The sequence below is a fragment of the Malaya genurostris genome, chromosome 2 (genome assembly GCF_030247185.1).
Source record: "Malaya genurostris strain Urasoe2022 chromosome 2, Malgen_1.1, whole genome shotgun sequence".
Lineage (NCBI taxonomy): Eukaryota > Metazoa > Arthropoda > Insecta > Diptera > Culicidae > Malaya > Malaya genurostris.
Window position 1 is genome coordinate 242,519,921 of NC_080571.1, and position 20,011 is coordinate 242,539,931.

At 34.7% G+C, this 20,011-nt stretch overlaps 1 protein-coding gene across 1 annotated transcript in view; it reads right to left on the minus strand.

Annotated features, from left to right (window-relative positions):
• LOC131428379 (uncharacterized) overlaps window positions 1–20,011 on the minus strand; it is a 93,369-nt gene that overhangs the window by 53,590 nt on the left and 19,768 nt on the right. The window contains exon 2 of the mRNA XM_058592290.1: window positions 6,693–6,744. Coding sequence (XP_058448273.1) covers window positions 6,693–6,744 — 52 coding nt within the window. The remainder of the gene's footprint in view (window positions 1–6,692; window positions 6,745–20,011) is intronic.

Below are 20,011 nucleotides of genomic sequence, written 5' to 3' on the forward strand. Positions count from 1 at the left end.
TCGTTGTCGCATCGCGCATATATTCCAAGTTATATGTATTCAACGCGAACCTAATGTCAAAATAACTACACACTCTAAATTTTGAAGAAGAGCGTGTGTGTTGCTACACATGCCTACTGAATGATTTTAACATTTGCTCTTCAGTTGTGAAAATGACATCAAAACAACAGGATTAACATGTCAAAAGTTTTGCTCGTGCATCGTAAAAATCCAAACTACTCGCACGTCAAAGTTGGTGAAATTGTCGAACGTAGTCAAATTGTTGAACTGTCATCAACGTAATGTTAGTGTTCGTTAATGTTTTTCGAGAGTCCAGCAAACTGAATCAGGTAAAAATCGAAAGCTGGATCAGAGAAAATAGAAAACCATGGTACAGCACAGGAATATTGAACGGCAACTGGATTTGGAAAAGTGGCAATTATTTCCCAAAGAAATATATTATTTCACAAAGAAATATCTCGCGTGACAGGCTATCTGCTTCTGGAACTTGAAGAGCGGACTTGTAAATCGCGACCGGGACCTTCAACCAGGATATTTATGCGTTGGACTGCTGAAAACAAAACGTATGTTGTCTTCGTTCCAACAACACAATTGTTCCGTTCTGTTTTGATAGACTTTGGCATCGTGCCATCAGATAAAAGAGCCATTGCGTATCCGAATTTTTGGTTTCTCTTTCATGGATGAATCAATGTGCAGAGAACTAAAACTTAACGATTTTTTACTATTTGTTGTCCAATGTGACAAAGAGCTCCAGGTAGTGTTGGACCGATTTCCGAGTTCTTTGAGAATCTCGAGATACACGGCGTGGGGCAAATCTCTTAATTATCTGGGGAACGAACGGCCGTTTGCTCGTCGCCGCACCAGCGAAGCAGAAGTCATCCTCCATCCGAAATTGTCCGACCGAGTTCGACATTTTATTATTCAGAATAAAATGGAATGCAACGTGAAACAGGCCAAACGATTTCGAGAGATCTTCTTTCGTCGAAAATATCTCCATCAGAGAAGGCTAACTCCACCGCCGGGGACTAAACAGAGTAGTAATCGATCGTATCGAACCAACCGATTTCATGTCGTCTAGGCATCGGTGAACCGGAAGTCATCGTTCATTCTTAGGCTCGTTTGAAAGCTACTGTTGGATTATTGATTCAGTTCGAAGATCGAATTGCTGACACAGATATAATCGTAGAAGTGACGTAATAGACGAATCGCACTTTTTTCACACCGCTCTATATTCTCAGATATGATAAAACCGATTTCAACAATCTTGAACTCATTCGAAAGCTACTATTGATCAAGCTCGAAAATCAAATTGTTGGAGATATAATGGTATAAGTGACATAACCGACCAACCGCTTTTCTCACTATTCGCTCAATTTTCATAGAAACGACTAAAACGAGTGTTACTATTGATTCATTTATCAAGTCCGAAGATTGAATGACTGACACTTCCGGTTCCGGGAATAAAATTGTATAAGCGATGTAACCGACAAAACGCTTGTTTTTCTATCCACTCTATGTCTCTCGGGGCTGACTGAACCGATTTCAACAATTTTAGTTTTGTTTGAAAAACTCCTCGGGGGTCATTGAATAAGTTTGAAGAACCAATGGCAAAAAATTCCGGTTTCGCAGATAAAGTCGCATAAGTTACGTAACCGACAAGATACACTTTTTACCATCCGCACAGCTTGTTCAGAGATGACTGATAAGATTTGGATGAACTTGGGCTCATTTTAAAGCTACAATATGGAGACAGATCACGTCTAAATGAATTATGCAAGCCGCTTCATGTTGTAGATTGGTAATCGTATAAGTGACGCAACCGACAGTCCACAGTATTTGCTTAGAAAAAAACTCAATCGATACCGATAGACTTGGGCTCGCTTGAAAGCTGCAAATGATTAAGTTCTAATTCATTATTGCGCGGATTTTCGGTTTTGGAAATGTTGTCGAATAATCAACATAAGTATCGAAGCAAACTTTTGTAAATTATCCAAATCAATCAGAAAATTATAGGCTTACAGGACTATTAATCTTTTCTGGTCGAGTCATTAATATACGATAACTAGCTTACAAACCGACCTGGGCTTAATAGTAATCCATCCTGAGGCTTGTTCGCGACAAAATCTGGACATCCCTAAATACGTATATCTCTGGAAATACATCTTCAACGCGTGGAATATTTCGCAGACTAATAAATGTCTGTATGTTTATTGTATAAAATCTTTTTTAGGTTATACTACCAAAGGTAAACTCAAAATAGAGTGGTCTGCGATTTCTCATGTATCATTTGAATGGGACCCAACGATGAACTCGGTTCACTGTCAGTTTCGGTCTAATCGTCATTTGAAGCAAAACAATAAGCGTCTAATCGCTACAGGCGTCGTAACTGTAACAATGTTTGTTTATATTTGGAGAAATATCGAGTTACAGTATGAACGATATTCAGCAATTTTGCTGCATATCCAGTGTTTCTTAAAATAAGAAATAAAAAATTAGAATTTAGTGTATTTAGTTTGTTTTTGTCTTATCCCACAAAGCATCAAAGTCAATGGAAGCAGCAAACCTTCTTGTGCTGAATTTATACACATGTTTGCTTTCTTTCAAACTTGTATTATTTCCACAACATTTTGTCAGAACTTGTCGACGCTTATTAACGAAGGGTTAATAAAATTACAATCTTATTGAGCCTACTAATTTTTCTTCGATTCCCTATAATATGCCCCTATGCTTCAACCTTAAGGTCATTCACCTCTTCGGGCCAGAAAAACTTGTTCGGGGTTGGGAATCGAATTCAGATGGACTGCATGAAAGGCATCGAGTATCCCATCACGCTATACCTGTCCCCTACTATCCCTTCAATGGATCATATGGGACATTGTCATTGAGTTTATCTTTGATACTAAATACAAACTTTTAGATCGAAGATGGCGTCAAAGGCAGAGTAAGTGCGGAAAGCAATTGATTGCGTTCGCAGTTAAAATCCGGATTTATCCGTAAGAAAACATGCAAAAATCATGGTTCTTAAATCTTTCGACATACGTTTGACAACATGTAGGAAGGCTGGTAGCGGAACAACAACGGATATCAGGTCGATATGAAGTCATTCAAGGTGAAAACTGTACCGAGCGAAATGATGTAACGGTTAAACCCCGAACTTGCAAGTTGTATGGCGAATATTTGACGAAGTTTTCCTGCGTGACAATGGATGATGAAACTTATATGGTGGAGAACTTTGAGCAGCTTTTCGGTATGTCTTTTCATACTGGCATGCAACAGAACGTTTCTCAACAAAATAAACGTTACTGATGTAAGTGAGATTCAATTCAACAAGGCGTCTAACTGTGTGTACATTATGTTTAAACGTGAAAAAGATGCAATTGCATTTGCTTCGGTTAATAACGGTGTGCACAGTGTTGATCATGATAATGTTAAATATAAAATCCCTGTGTACATGGTGGACAATGCCATAGAAGTACGCGTGCATGACCTTCCCCCGCAGACCAGGGATGAGTTCGTTCGGGAAAGTATGTCGCAGTACGGTGAAGTTCTTTCCATCGAAAGGGAAGTATGGCGGAATTTTCTTCCGGGTATCCGGAATGGCTTGCGAGTGGTACGTAGGCAACTACGTAAAGCAATTCCATCTTACATCATTTGTGATCAAGACGGGATACATCCGTGTAAAACACTGATTACGTATGAAAATCAACTGGTTACATGTCAGTTTTGTGAACAACCTACAAGAATTTTTTTTCAATGATTGAGCGCAGTGGGCTAACCTCTCGTTATATTGGCTTGTAAAAAAGACTGGACGTAATGTATTTTTGAATTCTCCACACTTTGAATATATGCTAATTCAATCATTATTGTTAGTGATTACTCTTACACTAGAGCTATAAATCATGAGTAATTATGAATGATTAATATGAGGTTATATGTATATGTATTGACTAACTTGCTAACCTTGTATATGCTTGAGTTTAGTAGCAAGCATAGATTCTCCTTCAAAAGAACGATTGAAGACAAGAGAACATTCAAGTCTTTTCGATATCTTTTCCAGTCGTTCACCAGGCCCTTCCCGCCGATGAGATAGAATTGAAGTAAAATTATTCACCATTAACTTTTTTTCGGAAGCGAATTATATAGCATGATGAGTCTAGAAATGTCTGTTTTAACGATAACGAACCGAAGACCAAACAGCCTCTGGCCTCCGGTGCCAAAAATCATCAATAGTTTAATAATTTCTTAGATTACATTATTGGAATACATTCCAATTATAACTAATAGTTCATCATACCATGCAGTTAAAATTATTTAATGAATCTTTTCTCAAGCACATATTTGGGGCACGAAATTGAATATAAAGTTATTTCGTAGTTCCTTATTATTCAATCGATTTTGAAAACAAAATCAAGCGTTGATTCATTGTATTCATAATAATTGAAAAACCAATGAATTCCAATAAGTTTTCCATGCTGACAGGCTCGAAGCTGACCGTCAATGTTTATCACTTTGTTTGTATATCAGGTTAATGAACGATAATGCTTGGCTTGTATTCATTTCATTCAGTCAATGTTGAAGTTTTAGTATTACTATAAAAATTGCTACAATCTAAAATAATACCTGTTTTACGATATTACACAGCCAAGCATTATTGCTTCAGCAACATCAATGCATTGAACTCAACAGAGTTGGACATTATTAGCATTATAAATGACAGCTACTTAGAAAATAAACGATTTCTTACAATATCCATTTTATTGTATTCAACTCGTTTTTATTTCAACACAAAACCCAATACTGCATGTATTCGCGTCATTATTTGATATGTAATTTTTGCTCACGATATAATGCAACCGTGCCCACCGTGCATTTATCACACCACCTCAATACGAAACAGCAGCGCGCAAGCAATAAAAAAAATGCAGAAAAGTTTATGTAAACTTTTTCAATTTTCGGTTGTTTTAGCTCAAATTTTATAATTTTGAGTTGCATTTTCAGATTCTTTGTGAAATTCTGCTACAAACACTACTTTTCAGTTCTAAAATCATCCCCGTGGGACGGAACAGTGACCGTTTATACATTTCAAAAACCAATTACAGCAAATTTTCAAAATTCTAAGAATACTTAGTTATGATAAATTTGATTTCGAAAACTTAAGTGTTTTTGGTTTTTCGAAAATCGGTCTAGGTGAATAATTGATCAAAAACGCGATTTTCGCATTCCGCTACATTTCACCTTAATGGTTGGAATAAACTCAGAGGTTCGTAGTTCCTTCATGCAGCCTAATTTATTAACTGTAAATAGTTTCAAGATGATTAATAATGTACAATTAAATGAATAAAAAAATGCATCTGGGATTGAACTAACAGCAAATTTGTTTTATTATAAATTTAATCTGCTCAGATTTTGTCGCGACAAGCCTTGAATTAGCAAATATGGTTCAACGAAATAATAAAAAAAAAATATTTTTAGCAACGCTTTCCTTAAGTTTACACGATAACACTAATATGAACTCCTAATACTAGATTTAATGAACGTTCGTGTTGGTACCCTTGGGATTTACTATACAATGTCGCAAGAAACGTACATAATGCTAATTTTGATGGATAGGCGTTTTCATACAGATGACGATTTTAATCTGCTTCAAACCAACGGCAACAGACAACGAAATTTTATAACATTGTCGTGTTTTACCTTTTCGGATCCCCCACCTTTAAGCAGGGTTGGCTATAAGGTTGTCATTAACACAGAATTTATATAATATAATCATTCATATGTTCAGTGAATTATCGTGCATGAGTTCATATGTTTAGCGAATTATCGTGCAATTGTTAGAAATAACAAACTTCAATTCGTGTGAGTTTGTTTCAAAGCTCAGATACACATTAAAAAGCTGTCATACAAAGGTCGTGTACTGTCGAAGCAATATTTTTGGCAACGTTGCACCGCCAAAACAATTTTATTGGTCTCCCCGAAATGACAACACCCCAAGTTAATAAATCCATCATATATAATTGGGCACAACAAAGACCCTTAATGATGCTGTACGAGCCTATCATTGTTGAAGTACGAATTACTCGATTTTTTTCTCATTCGTATGCTGAATTCGAAGCAATCATCTTCATCATAGTAGGCAAAGCTACAAAGTAACCCGACCGGTTAAACATTGTGGTACGTAAGTAATTAACGTGCCTATGGTCACCAGCCATCAACGATGTACGGTATTGTGATGAGCGTTGAATTTTTACACCTGCTCTGAGCATACTTGAACGAATGGTAAATGCACTAACCAAAGCCACCGGGTAGTGCGACCGGACACTATTGCATGCGGCAACATATTTCGATTGGTCTTGTCCTCGGCTAGTTATTTATGCTGAAACACAAAAAAATATGATTAACCCTTCTATCGTGTGCTGCGATGTGTGCTTCACCACAAAACATTAGATCGCATGTAGTATTTATTTTTTGTAGGAGAGCAACATTTCAATACCAATTTACTAAGAACGGCAAATCGATAGTGCTTCATCTAATCAGAGCCGGGCCCGGAAGAACTAATAAACCATATCAGTTGGTTATGTTTGCCGACCATTGTTCATATTTCATCAAAATCGAACGGATGCGCATTCATGCAGAAGCCATCCAATCGTCGAGAAATGACTGAATGAAACTAGTGGAAAAAAGCTTTCACGTACCTCACAAATAGCTGCTCTTGGTTGTTGACGCGCCAGGATACCACCGTTGCACCTGAAATGATGGAGATTATATGAAAATTAATATCGTAATGAAATACAATTAGTGCAATTCTTGTATTAAGTTAGTTGAATTATGGATACGTTTCTTTTTGTATAAACTTGAAATATGTAGGATTTGTTTTTAGCTTATATCATTTATTTCGGCCCGGCTCTAACCTAATTATGGTCGTTCACCGGCTGTGGGCAAAAGCAATATTTCGCGCGGAAACCTTATTTGTACAAACATTTTTTTCTATGTTGATATGACAGTCTGTCTGAAATATATTAAAAGTGCAAAAGACGATTTTTATAATGAGTGAAATTATTCAACCATCAAATTTTGTGTGCGGAATCGAATTTCTGGTTCGATTTCTTCGCCTTTCGCTTTCGGCTCATACAGATCAAATTGAGCCGCCAACTCCGCCTAACAGTTCAATTTGAACCACTAAGCAGACGCAAAACTGTTTACATTTTGGAAAAAAATGATGTCATGACATTTGATTCTTTTGACTCATGAACGGTTATTTGGCGAAACAATAGCTTGTGGGGAATCATCTTGTTTTTTTTATTAGGATATTTTTTTCAAATTTTTCAGAATAACAGAGATCCTTATAACATTGAAACAAATACGGATTTTTTAAATCGGCAGATCTCAAAACGTGGAATTTCGCTTACCTTTATTTCTACAATATTAAAAAATTACGTAACATTTCGATTGAGTTATCAATCAGAATCAAATTGTGGTTCAAAACTCTATACTTTCGCTTAGACTTGTTTAATTATAGAACAGATTGAAGAATTCCATATTTATTTTTACAACACAAATAATACCGCATTGATGAAGTGTCGTTGATATACAAATGAATACATGAAGCAAACATATTCACCTTCGACTACTACATTCATCTCATTTATTAAAACTATTAATAATGGTTTTATAATTGTTGAAAACTACAAAAAATATACACTGAGGTATTTTGTTAAACAGCGGATACGTACAGCGTAAAAACCGCGCAAAAAATAAACCGCGTAACTTCGGAAATCCGCGAAAAAAATACCGCGTGACTTCGGATTTCCGCGTAAAAGAAATCGGATTTTTTTTTGCCAAGGGTCTTAGAAATGCATGAAATGTCGAGATATTCAGGGTTGTTACGAAAAAATCAAAATCAAAACGCGCGAAATCCGCGCGAAGTCGAAAACTAATACGTTTGTCATATAAACACACTAAATAAGTCCGCATTCAGAATGTAACTTTGAGAAACCCCATGAAAACGATTTCATTTTTATTCTTCATCTTTTTCGACGTCCTTAGTTTATTTATACTCTCTGATGTACGGAAAATGTTAAAGTAAAAATAAAATTGCTTACAATTGTGATTTTGAAAGAAGTTAAACAGATTTCAGCGAAGATTCCTTCTCGGTAAGAAGAATTTTACGGTAGATCACATCAGGATGATCTGAATTATTCTTTTTAATTTCAGTTTCAATTATTTTCTGCCTCTTGATTAGCTTTCATTTTCTGAGACAGTGGCTTCTCTTGTTGTCGGATTTTAATCTGAATGTCTTTTTTCCTCCTCATATTTTATTCTTTAATTTGGAGCAGGGAAACGCCCACTGGAGTTAGTTTCTGTCAAACTTGCTCTCCAGTAGGCATAAAACCTCCTCATCTTTTGCATCAATAGATTGCAATCATTCAAATGACACATTTCCTTAAATCTAGTGCTTATATAGTAATTGTAACAATTGCAATATCTCGGAGCAATCGATTCGCGACTGAAGTAGACCTGCCACAAAACTAGCCTAACAAACAACGTGAAGGACATATAACAAACCGAGATCAATCAGTTCGCAGCGGTCATGATAACTCGGTAAGTTTAAGGGATATCTCCATGGAAGACGTCGGAGAGCGAATTAGAGACATTTGCGTTGAATCGTTCTAATGCGTTGAATATCGTTTTGGTAATAAGGTAGGCATATAACAGCAGCATATTCGAGAATTGAGCGAACTAAGTGACAATACAGAGCCTTCAAGCAATGTACATCAAATTCTTTAGTAACACGAAAAATAAATCCTAATAGCTTAGAGGCTTTGGAGATAGTAAACTCTATGTGCTCCTTAAAATTTACCTTGGAATCCAAAAGAACACCCATGCCCTTAACAGACGATGCGCGTTCGAGAACAGTTTGTGAAATATTATAGTCGAACTTGAATACAGACTTTTTGCGACTGAAAGAGATGACGGAGCATTTAGTGTCATTTAAAACCATTTTGTTAATGATACACGAATTAGTTAAATCATCCCACTGTTATTGTAGGAACTCTGAGTCAGCTGCAGATCTGATTATATGAAATATTTTAAAGTTATCGGCGAACACTAGTTTCATACACTTGATCGAAAAATTTAGATCGTTGAGATACAATAAAAATATAAGCGGTCCAAGGTGATTTCCTTGAGAAACTCCAGAGGTAACAGCAAATGGTGAAGTTGTACAGTCTCCTATGTTCACTATCATTTCACGATGATATAATCGAAGCCATTTGCAAAATTATCCGTTAAATCATAGACTACTCAACTAGGAGATCGTTATGTGATGATTGATTTAGTCCAACGCAGCAGAGAATTCGGTGAATATAGAATCTACTTGTAGTCGTGTTTGTAAAGAACGTATGATGAAGGAAGTGTAGGTTACTACATTTGTTATAAAATCCAGAACTATAATTCCAAACAGCTTCGGTACAGCGCACAAAGCTGCAATTCCAAGTTAGTTGGATACTATCCCCTTGTTCACATAGGATTTCTTCCATATTTTAGGAAAAATTTCATAACGCAAAGAACAATTGCAAATGTTGGATAGTGGAATTAACAAACTATTAGAACAATTTCTCTTCACCACGAATGGAATCCCGTCGGGTCCAACACTAGATGAACGTTTTAATTTCTTCTTCTTCTTTTTTTAAGAATGCGATTTTTATCATACACAAAATTTGTGACCATAATATCAGACATCAATATTTTTGAGTGCGAAAAAAATCTTTCGATTTCCGCATAAGAATGGAGAAACGCTATCACATATATAGAAAAGTTTGTATAGTTCCTGGAAACAGCTCTGCTAAAATAGTAATTTGTACCACTCGAGATCGGAGAAAACAAATCGAAATTTTGTCCACTTCAGGAAAGCATTTGCTAGAATCGCGTTCTCGTAAATTTTGATTTTATCATGGCGAAATTGTAAAGAACTTTTTTCTCAAACAAATGATTCATAAATGTGAAATGACGTTTCTTGAAATTCGCGCGAAAACCGCGTCATCGCATCAAAACCTGAACAGAAAACGCGCCAAATCCGCGAAAATCGCGAAATCCGCGAAATTCGCGCGACCGTCACAACCCTGGATATGGTAAAATTTTGGGGAAAAACTACTTTGTGCAGAGAGCAATTCTTTTTTTGAAGCCAAATGTCTTAGAAATGCATGAAATAACAGATTTGATGTAATCTCAAAATATATTGTTGGATAAAATTCGAAACTTGAAACAATATTGCGATTTCCGAAATCGATTTTTTTATGTCAAATGTCTTAGAAAACGTCAAGATCGGGTGTAATCTCCAAAATTATTTGTTTGAAAAATTTTTAAAAAATTTTCAGTGTCAGAGAATTGATTTTTAAAAAATGGGGACAACACCAGATCTCGACGTTTTGTGCATTTCTAAGACAAAATCAATAAAATGGATGACTGAAAATTCGCTTTAAAAACCGCGAAATCCACGTAAAAAACCGCGTAACTTCGAAAATCCGCTTAAAAAAAGACCTCAGTGTACTACAACTACAGAAATTATCATCCAAAAAGATGGTAAACTAAAAATCAAGGCTGTTTAAAAATAAACGAAAAAAATTGAAAATTTTTCAGTGTCAGAGAATTGACTTAAAAAAATTCGGGACAACACCAGATCTCGACGTTTCGTACATTTTTAAGACAAAACATAAAAAACGGATGATTGAAAATTCGCTTAAAAAAACCGCGTAACTTCGGAAATCCTTGTAAAAAAGCTGCATAACTTCGGAAATCCACTATAAAAAAACGGGTAACTTCGGAAAAAACTCATAAAAACCGCGTAAAAAAGTCTCAGTGTACTACATTTACAGAAATTATCAATAAAAGACGGTAAACTAAAAGTCAAGGCTGTTTTCAAAAAAGAACGAATGTAATTTTTGTATGCTTTCTAATTTATTATAACTTGGAAAATGATACTGGTGAATCTGGTGCCCAAGCAGAAGTTGCAGGAAACCGATTGGACACCCAAAATAAAACTATTTATGTTTATTTTTATGACTTTTCCTTTAAATAATTCAATAAAAACAACATTTGACATTCATCTGGTTAATGTCTTTGCAAAAATGACAAAGACACAGCTAAAAGGAATTTTCAATATTTAATTCTTGATGAAAAATAGTCATACATTTACTAGAATATGATTCTACAGATTACAAGCAATAAATTGGTTAATAGTGACTTTTCTCTTTAACACTAGAAAGCACGGAGTTCAGTATATTCAAAAGTATTACTCAAAAGCAGTCAAAATTACTGGAAGAGAAAAAGTTAAAAAAATGCGATAGAATAATTAATATGCAAAGTAATTTGTTTAAAAACATTTTCCATATTTTTTTATATTATTTTCAGTCATATAAAGTTAGGTTCTACCAAAATTTTAAGCAGTGAACAAAGATAAGTCGAACTGAAAAAAAATCAAATATGGAATTAATATGTTTTGTTTTCAATTTCAAATCATCAGTAAATTTGATGATTCTTGGAAAAAGCATATTTTTGCGGTATCCAAAAGTGTTCCTACAATTTCTTCTTCAACTCCTTTTTTTAGTACAATTACCAGTTTCCGAGTTCCAAAGATTTGAAGAAATTTGATTCATGAAAAACAAATTGTTTGTTAAAATAAAGACGTGTGAAAAATTTCATCTAAATCGCTGTATGTGAAGTTGAGGAACGTATCCATTTCTGGTTTTTCCAGTAGGTCAGTACTGGACCATGTACTTTCTTGATCATTCGTCAAAAATTGTTAACGCTGAATTGGAACGTTATGCCTCATCTACCATGTAGCTCTTTCGGGTTATAATTTTTTTTCGCCTTCAACAGAACTGTTTGAACGGAAAGACGTTTCATTCAGATGCGGATGCCAAAAGTCGCTTCATTCTATTTTTCGTCAATGAGAACCTGGAATTTAATGAACGTGGATTTCTGCAGCTCCCCGGAAGATTGGGGAAAATGGTTGAATCAAAAGGAGTATCTCTGTAAATTTTTTTTTAAAATTTATCGCAAAAATCTGACACGATTCCATCACACATCAATCCAGTTGCCATTTGAAAATAAAAACATGACTTGAAATTCAATGAAATCAAACCAAAAAATCTGATAGCCGCTGGGACTCAATAATTTCTTACTAAACACGTGAGACAAAGGGTGTTATCATCAAACATTTGTCAAGCAAGAATGTGGATCAATCAATCGAGCTTTTTTTAACAAATTAGTTCATGGTTATTTCTCAAGCTCAATTCATAAGAATAAAAGAAAAAAAACCACTCAGTATTTCTTTCTGAAAAGTGCGAGTTACAGAGCCTTCCATTAAGCTGCTTCCATAAAGTTTTGCACAGCCCCGTGGTCACTTTCTCCGTCACAGAGCGCCAGTTCACGCTAACAACTGTCTGTCGCATTTTCAGCTTGACGATGGCCCTATATTTTTCTGTAATGGCGAGATGCCAAATTCCACCAACACAGAACGGAAGACTCTCGATTCAGCCGTACCCAAGTAGCAATCCGCAACTAGTTCTGATACGACGAAGTCCAAACTATGTTGCAACAAGAGCACGAACATGTTTTTTATGTTATACTGGTTAAAACAAGGTGACAGCAGTGTTTCTTTATAACGTAAACATTGAACTAACTATCATTTGTAAGTTATCGTTACTTGATTCTAACATATCTTTAATCACAGCTGTGCTTTTAGCTACTAGTTGAAAAAAGGTTTATTTTCCGTTGCGAAACCATTATAAATACGTAAGCGTATATGTAAATCGTTACTGTGAATTGATGTAGTAATAACTTAGATATTATAAGATTATAACATATTATTTCTTCATTGATTCAGATAGTTATCGGTAGGTTTTCCCAACGTTATGATAACGAAAATGCAAACAAAACAACTTTTGTTGGCTCGAATATGGCGAACACAATATGGAGTCTCAAGAAGTGTATGAAACATAAATAAAACCAGGATAATACTTGTTTCAAAACTACTTTTTGCCGAAAATAGTGAAAGGCAGAATAGTCATTTTTGTTCTATGCACTGTCATAAACACGAAGAAAATAATATAGGGATTGAACATCGATTGTGATAATATTATAATTCTCATGATATATGATTTAAAAATGATGAGAAATCACTCTACTTGGAATAATTTTGAGCATTCTGAACATAGTGTTATTTTGCTGTTTTTTTTTTATATCTTTATAAACAGATTTTGATTGAAGGCGCATAAAAAACAGTTAAGTAAAATTTAATTCCGCTCGACAGTTTCAAAATCGTTGTGAAATTTGTACCTTGTATCAAGTTTGTGATTTAAAGTACTCTTCTGTTTTTTTATTGATGATAGAAAAGTGTTCTGTATTCATTCAATGTTTATAATGTCGATGGTGACTAAGTTTCAACTAGTTTAATTGAAAACAAGTTATTTTCAAGTTATGAAAAAATAAGTTCTTTCAGTATGACATTACAACGTAACGACAACTTATTGTCAGCCGACCTAACAACTAGTAGAAATTGCGCTTTTTGAGTCATGCAAGTGGTTAGATGTTAGAGACAATCACTCAAATATTTGGTTGCAAACTAGTCACAAACAAGCTAGCGTAACAAAATTTGTTACTTGGGTAGGCTTCGATTGAAATTATTATTATATAGGTTTATAACGATTATCTAAACAAAATGTAGCATTTGAGGATCGAAAATGTCGCTTCAAAATTGCAATTATTTGATTACGATTTGAATTGATAACTTCTGATACCAATAATATTTATTTTTCCGCTTTTTTTCTATGTTTACATTTCAATGGGCATAACGCATCATTGTTGTGGGGCATAATGTCTTTCATTTAAATCTAAGTTTGTAAAAGTCGGTTTAACAAACTCCGAGAAAATTGAGTACACATAACGAAATATTTTGCGTTCTCCACGAACTGAGTCGAACGGTATACGACACTTGGACCTCCGAGCATCAGTTTAAAGTCTTTCTATATGAGGAAAAAAAAAGGTTGCACCTTGCCTCTGACGGAATAAACTACCAATTTGCTGATCAGCAGGGGTCATTCCGAGAATTTTGGTTTCAACTAACCGTTTCATTCTAACAAGAAATAATTTTATTAATTTTTTATCCTTAGTTTTTGACTTCAGTTTGTAACATTCAATAAAGATGCGACAACTTAGCACAAAAAGAAGTTAACTTATGATATTTATTTACGTCGGTTGTAGTAAAAAACCTATTTGAATTTCGAAAAAAAAAAAACAAACAGGTGACAAGATGGAACTATGATTGTCACATAGGGCATCTTGTTTTACCAAAGCTGATCCATAGTGAATACTCCTTTATTACATCTAATAAACATACACTGAAATTCTTCTCCCAACAATATTAAGCACGAACGTTGGCAAATTTCACCTGTAAAGTGCATCCTTCACGCTATCCATATAAAGCTAAATTATCCGTTCATGGTAGTGACAAAAAAAAATATGTTGAAACATCTAGCCATGTAACAATTAAAAATTGGCTAGGATAAAAACTAGACAAAATGAACAATTTATAAACAGAAAAGCGAAAACCAGTAAAAGTGAAATTGATATGCAAAACCACAAAAAAAATCATAATAATAGTGATGAAAACGCAAGGACGAGAACCATAACAAAGTAAACAGGACGAATTAGTACAAAAAAATCCACTAGAAACATGTATAGTAGCTCGAGTTATCCACCCATTCGAGTCCCTTAAGCACATAGCGTGTCTGTCTTGCACTAGTTTCACATCCTTAGCAACACGGGAACTGCTGCATAGCCAAGGTCTTCCGTTTGGCACAACATGTGTGATACTGTTGCAGTTTAAAACCGATTCAAGCGAGCGAGCGAACCGCGCCTAACGAAAAGAAGGAAAAGAGAAAATTGTCATAAAAAAAATTCAACCTCATGAAGACACTTGTCCATCATGGCGGTTATCTTTAGTAAGAGTGAACTATTGCAGATATTCTTTGTGAGTAGCTTTACTGAAACCTTCTGCATGCCATACCGAAAGTAGGTATAACATAATTTTGTTTCAAACGTTCAAATTTTGACATGAGTCAGAACTTTTCCCCATACTGTCAGATTCAAACCGGAGAACGTCTGGACGTCCGGAGAGAGGAATGTATTCAGACATAACTAAAATCATCATAATGGGTTCATTAAAGAAAAAAGTGCGCTTTTTCAAATATGGCTCCTACAAAAATGGAAATAATATGCATTCCAGCCACCGAGTTGGATGTTAGGTCGCGCCAAAGTACAAACATGCACGCAACTACATCGACAAGAAAACAGAAGGAGAAGTGTGAAATCGTGAGCACATGTGCGGATTCTTGCGAAACATATGAGTAGCAGCCGGGGAAACCTTTTTGAATTGGGAGCGCCGCAGCAAGAAAGCGCTCAATGAATGGACCACGCACAGTTACCGTGAAGAAAGATAAAATGTATTACATGTGTTTGCTGTTGTTGCTTTGGCTGTTGTCAGTAGAACAGATAGCGCAACAGTTGGTTCTGGAAACAGCAGGACCTGGTTTCTATAACTAAGTGAGTATTGGGACCAAACTTATTACTCGCTTGTATCATTGAGTGTGGAGTGTGGAAAGTAGTTTATTCGAAGAAATTGAATTAGTATTTATTCAATCTCATTTCTTCACTTTAGAAAATTTATAACCTACTACTACCACCAAACCATTGAACCACACTGAGCCTATTACAACGATGTTTGATTGCATGTCTGATCGGCAATTACAATGCTATTGTGTCTATCGCCCTCATCACCTAAGTGTATATAAGCCGTTTGTAATCAATTAGCGTTGAGAATTGTTGTACTAATCATTTACATTTTACCTACCAGTTTATGAGGTGCTAACAGAATGAATGCATGTAGCTTGTATCTGTGTTTTACAGCGTTATCTCTGGTTCAACATAATGTACAGGATATATTATTTGCATAAATTATTTGAACCAAACAGATTCAGATCACCTACCCTAAATTAATTTTTTTTTCAAGCCTGAGTAAAATAAGAAACTTTCTTTGGGCATTAACTAAAATAACCTTTCTAATTTGTAAGCTGTTATGTCAAGTTAAAAAGAATTTTTCCCTATTTTGCATCGTCGCACTGAAACATCGTCGGTTTGAAATTTTAAACACACATTACCCTATAGTTCCGGAACCGGAAGTCAGATCCGGATGAAATTCAATAGAACCCTATGGGACTATGAGACATTTTATTTGGACCTAAGTTTGTGGAAATCGGTCAAGCTATTTTCGAGAAAAAGTGAAAAATGAGTGACATCAATTGATACATACCCACACACAAACATTGCTTAGCTTGATGAACTGTGTCGATTTGTATAAAACAATTATTACTAGTCAATTTTTCAAGTGGTTGCATCATATTTTTATATGAGAAAGGCAAAATACTAAGATACTAAAAATATGATTGTCAATTACATTACAATCATACTTTTAGTATCTTATATTAGACAAAAAGTAGCTGTCAGTCATCAGTCATACAGTTTTGCAGATTTTTTTCTTGAAAAATATAGATTTAAATGTGGCAACCCTGCACGCTATACGAAGTTGAACAAAGCACGCTGTGTACTTCGTTCGCAATGACGGTGGTGTTTTCTTCTTCTGTACCAGCACGTACCGATGCGTACCCGATCAGATGGTAATAACAGAATTATAACAACTGGAGTAATTTATATCAGAATATTTTATAACAAATTTTGACATATTTTTGGCTGGTAAGCTGTTAAAATAACAAAAATCATAACAAAAAAGCCTCTAGCGGGAACAAAATCGTAACAGATTTTGAAACATTTGTATCACAATCATTATTGAATTTGATATAACTACAGAAGTCCGAAAGCAGACATTTATAACAATAGTGGTAATAAATTAGATAGCAAATTTAACACAGAAAAACTATATCACAGCCAACTTTTAGCATTGTTTCAATCCTAAATTGTTGAATGATTTTTTTATAAAATGAATAATATGTTTAGTGATTTGGTTTCTTCTTTTAGTTCTTTGAAATTCTGATCATTATATTTCGATATGAAGCAACGGAAGAACTCATTTTTCAATTATTGAACTTTATCAGGAGTCTTGCGAATGAAAATGAAACATCATAAGCGATTTTGTTATTATATTGTTATCTTAAGTTTTAACTTTCAACTGTTTTCATTTGTTAAATATCTCAAAAAAAAAAACACAAATTGTTATACATATCAACTGTTGATATACTTGTGTTATGATTTTGTTACACGGAAAGACCGAAATCAGCATTTTGGCGAAAAAATTAGTTGATTTTCTGATTTTAGTTTATTATTCTTGAGACAACTAAAAAAATTTTCGTTTAGATTTTTTAATTAATTTAATTCCCTTGATAATAATAAAATATTTGTTGAAATGGCTATTTTTTAGTTGAATTCACCAATTAAACGTGCTGTCATTTCTTAGCTAAGGCACACTTCATTTCCATTAAACTAATTTTTTAGTTGAATTAGAGAAATAAAACGTTGTTTTCAACCAACATAAATAGTTGAATTGGTTTCTGCAATTTGCAGCTATATGGCGCTCTGTCACCGAAAAAACGTTAACACCGTAATGACTACTAGCCACTAGATGGCACACTACTATCGAAAAAAATTTCAGTCGCGGTTGTCTTTTCTTTATTGGCAGGTATAAATACAATGTTGTATTGGAGAAAAAGACATAAACAAAACATCAACTTCTTTTTGAAAATTTTTCTTCTAAGTCGCTGTTTTCTTCATTCGACTTCGCGAAATCGACTCTCTCACTTGAAACTTTAAGCACTCGGAAAACATAAACCGAAATGCGCACAAATTCTGAATAAATACACTGTACTTTAAGAGTTTACGTCATTTTTACATATTGGTTTAGAAATTTATATGTGGATATATCGTAACACATTCGAAAAACATCTGAACAATTTGCAAGCAGTTTCAACAAGACTGTCCTTTTTAGCCTTTTAATGGATTGTTTTGCTTTGACACTACTCATGAGTTTTTGGCTAATAAATTTGTTAATAAAACGAATTTCATTTTTGTTTTCTTTGTGCTGTCCTTCAGTAATGATGGTGATAGATAAATAGAAACAAATTTTCTGATTTTAATAACAAAATTAGTTGTTAATGAGAATTTCGTGTTGGATTGAAATATTGCTGGTTTGTGTCCAGGATATTCGCTAACTTAACACATTCTCTAAAAATAAGAGTTTTTTTCAGCAAAGTAAATTCTCAATTTTAACTAATTGTTTAGTTATTTTGGAAATTCTGTTGCTAAAATCAACTAATTCAAAAACAGTAATACGAATTAGGCGCAGAACTAATTTCGGTCGTTCCGTGTATGTGCATCTGATCGGGTAACGATCTTGCATCGTCATTTTGTATGACGGTTTGAAAGTTTGGCACTCATTGACATATAATTTCGGAACCGGAAGTCAGATCTGGATGAAATTGCACATTATTTTTTTTAAAACAATGAGAGCTTTAATTTGAATCATGATTCGCGAAAAACGGTTTAACCGTTGCTGAGACATCAAATTGAGTTCCGTTTTTAGCTTTTCTTCACTATTATCGGTGCTTTCGGAAGTGGAAACCGGGGACTAGTAGCCCCAAAGTAGTTTTATATATTCACTAACTAACAAGATCTTCCAACTAGATGAATTTATCAGTAAGTTTTTTATAAATTTGCACCTCGTTTCGCCATCACATCTGAAAAAAATACTCATAAAATTGAAAATTTTTCGCTTATCGCGCTGTAATACCAGAACCGAAAGTCGGATCTGGATCAACTTTTCGGGAACTTTTGAATGAATTTCAAGACCTTTCATTTGCATCTTAGTTTGTAAAAATCGGCAAAAAATTTTCGAGAAAATTGAGAGCTATTTCTTATGGATTTGCTCATATTAGCTTGTAATTCCGGAACTGGAAGTCGGATAGAGATGCAATTCAACAGAAAACTGTGAGGCCATAAGACCTATCGTTTGAATCTAAGTTTGTGAAAATCGGTTCACCCATCACTGAGAAAAGTGAGTGATTTTTTCCATTTTTTGTGCACTCTGTAATTCCGGAATCGAAAATCGGATCGGGATAAGCTCAATATCAGCCTATGGGATCATAAAAACTTTCATTTTAATCTGTTTGTGAAAACTGAATCAGCCATCTCTCAGAAAATTGAGTGACAATATTTGTCAAATACCCATGTCTGATACTCGGCCATCCGGGCCTCGGTTGTAGAGTCGATTTGCACAGTGATTGCATAACCTTTCTATATGAGAAAGGCCACAACCGGCACAAGGTCCGAGCAAAGGTTAATTCCTAAACATATCTAGTATCACTGCTGAAAGTGGTCGTAAAATGATTTGACATTCGTTTATTGTGCTATAACGGTTGTTTAATGTATTCACGATAGTCACTAAGCTTAGTATGAAGATTCTTTCTATGTGTGCAACCTTGTTTCATGAAACATAAACTCTCTATCTCGAATAGTATAGAAGATATGGACGATCTCATTTTTTGCAAACAAAAAAAAACCTTTTTTTATTCACCTAGTGGTGTAATGATGCCGTTCTCAAAATTCCTTATATTTTCAAAAACGTCATTAGAAGATTCTATCAAGAACTAATGGACGGAAGCGTAAATAGCGAACCTCTGCTCCCCCTTCATTCGTTGGAAAGCAATGAAAACGCCTTTTCTTCAAGGAAGAAAACGGCAACTAGATCAGAAGAAAAAATATGTTTTTTATTGTTAAACGGACACGTTAAGCGTAAGTGCATATGAGCCGAAATAAAAAATTGTTTACAAATAAAAACCTTGAGAACTGTGTGTATTTAGACTCACGGGATTGAATTTAGATTTTTTGCGATTTCTCAATGCAATGATGCAATAGAGCAATTCCAGGAATGAGTAAACGAAAAAGTGAC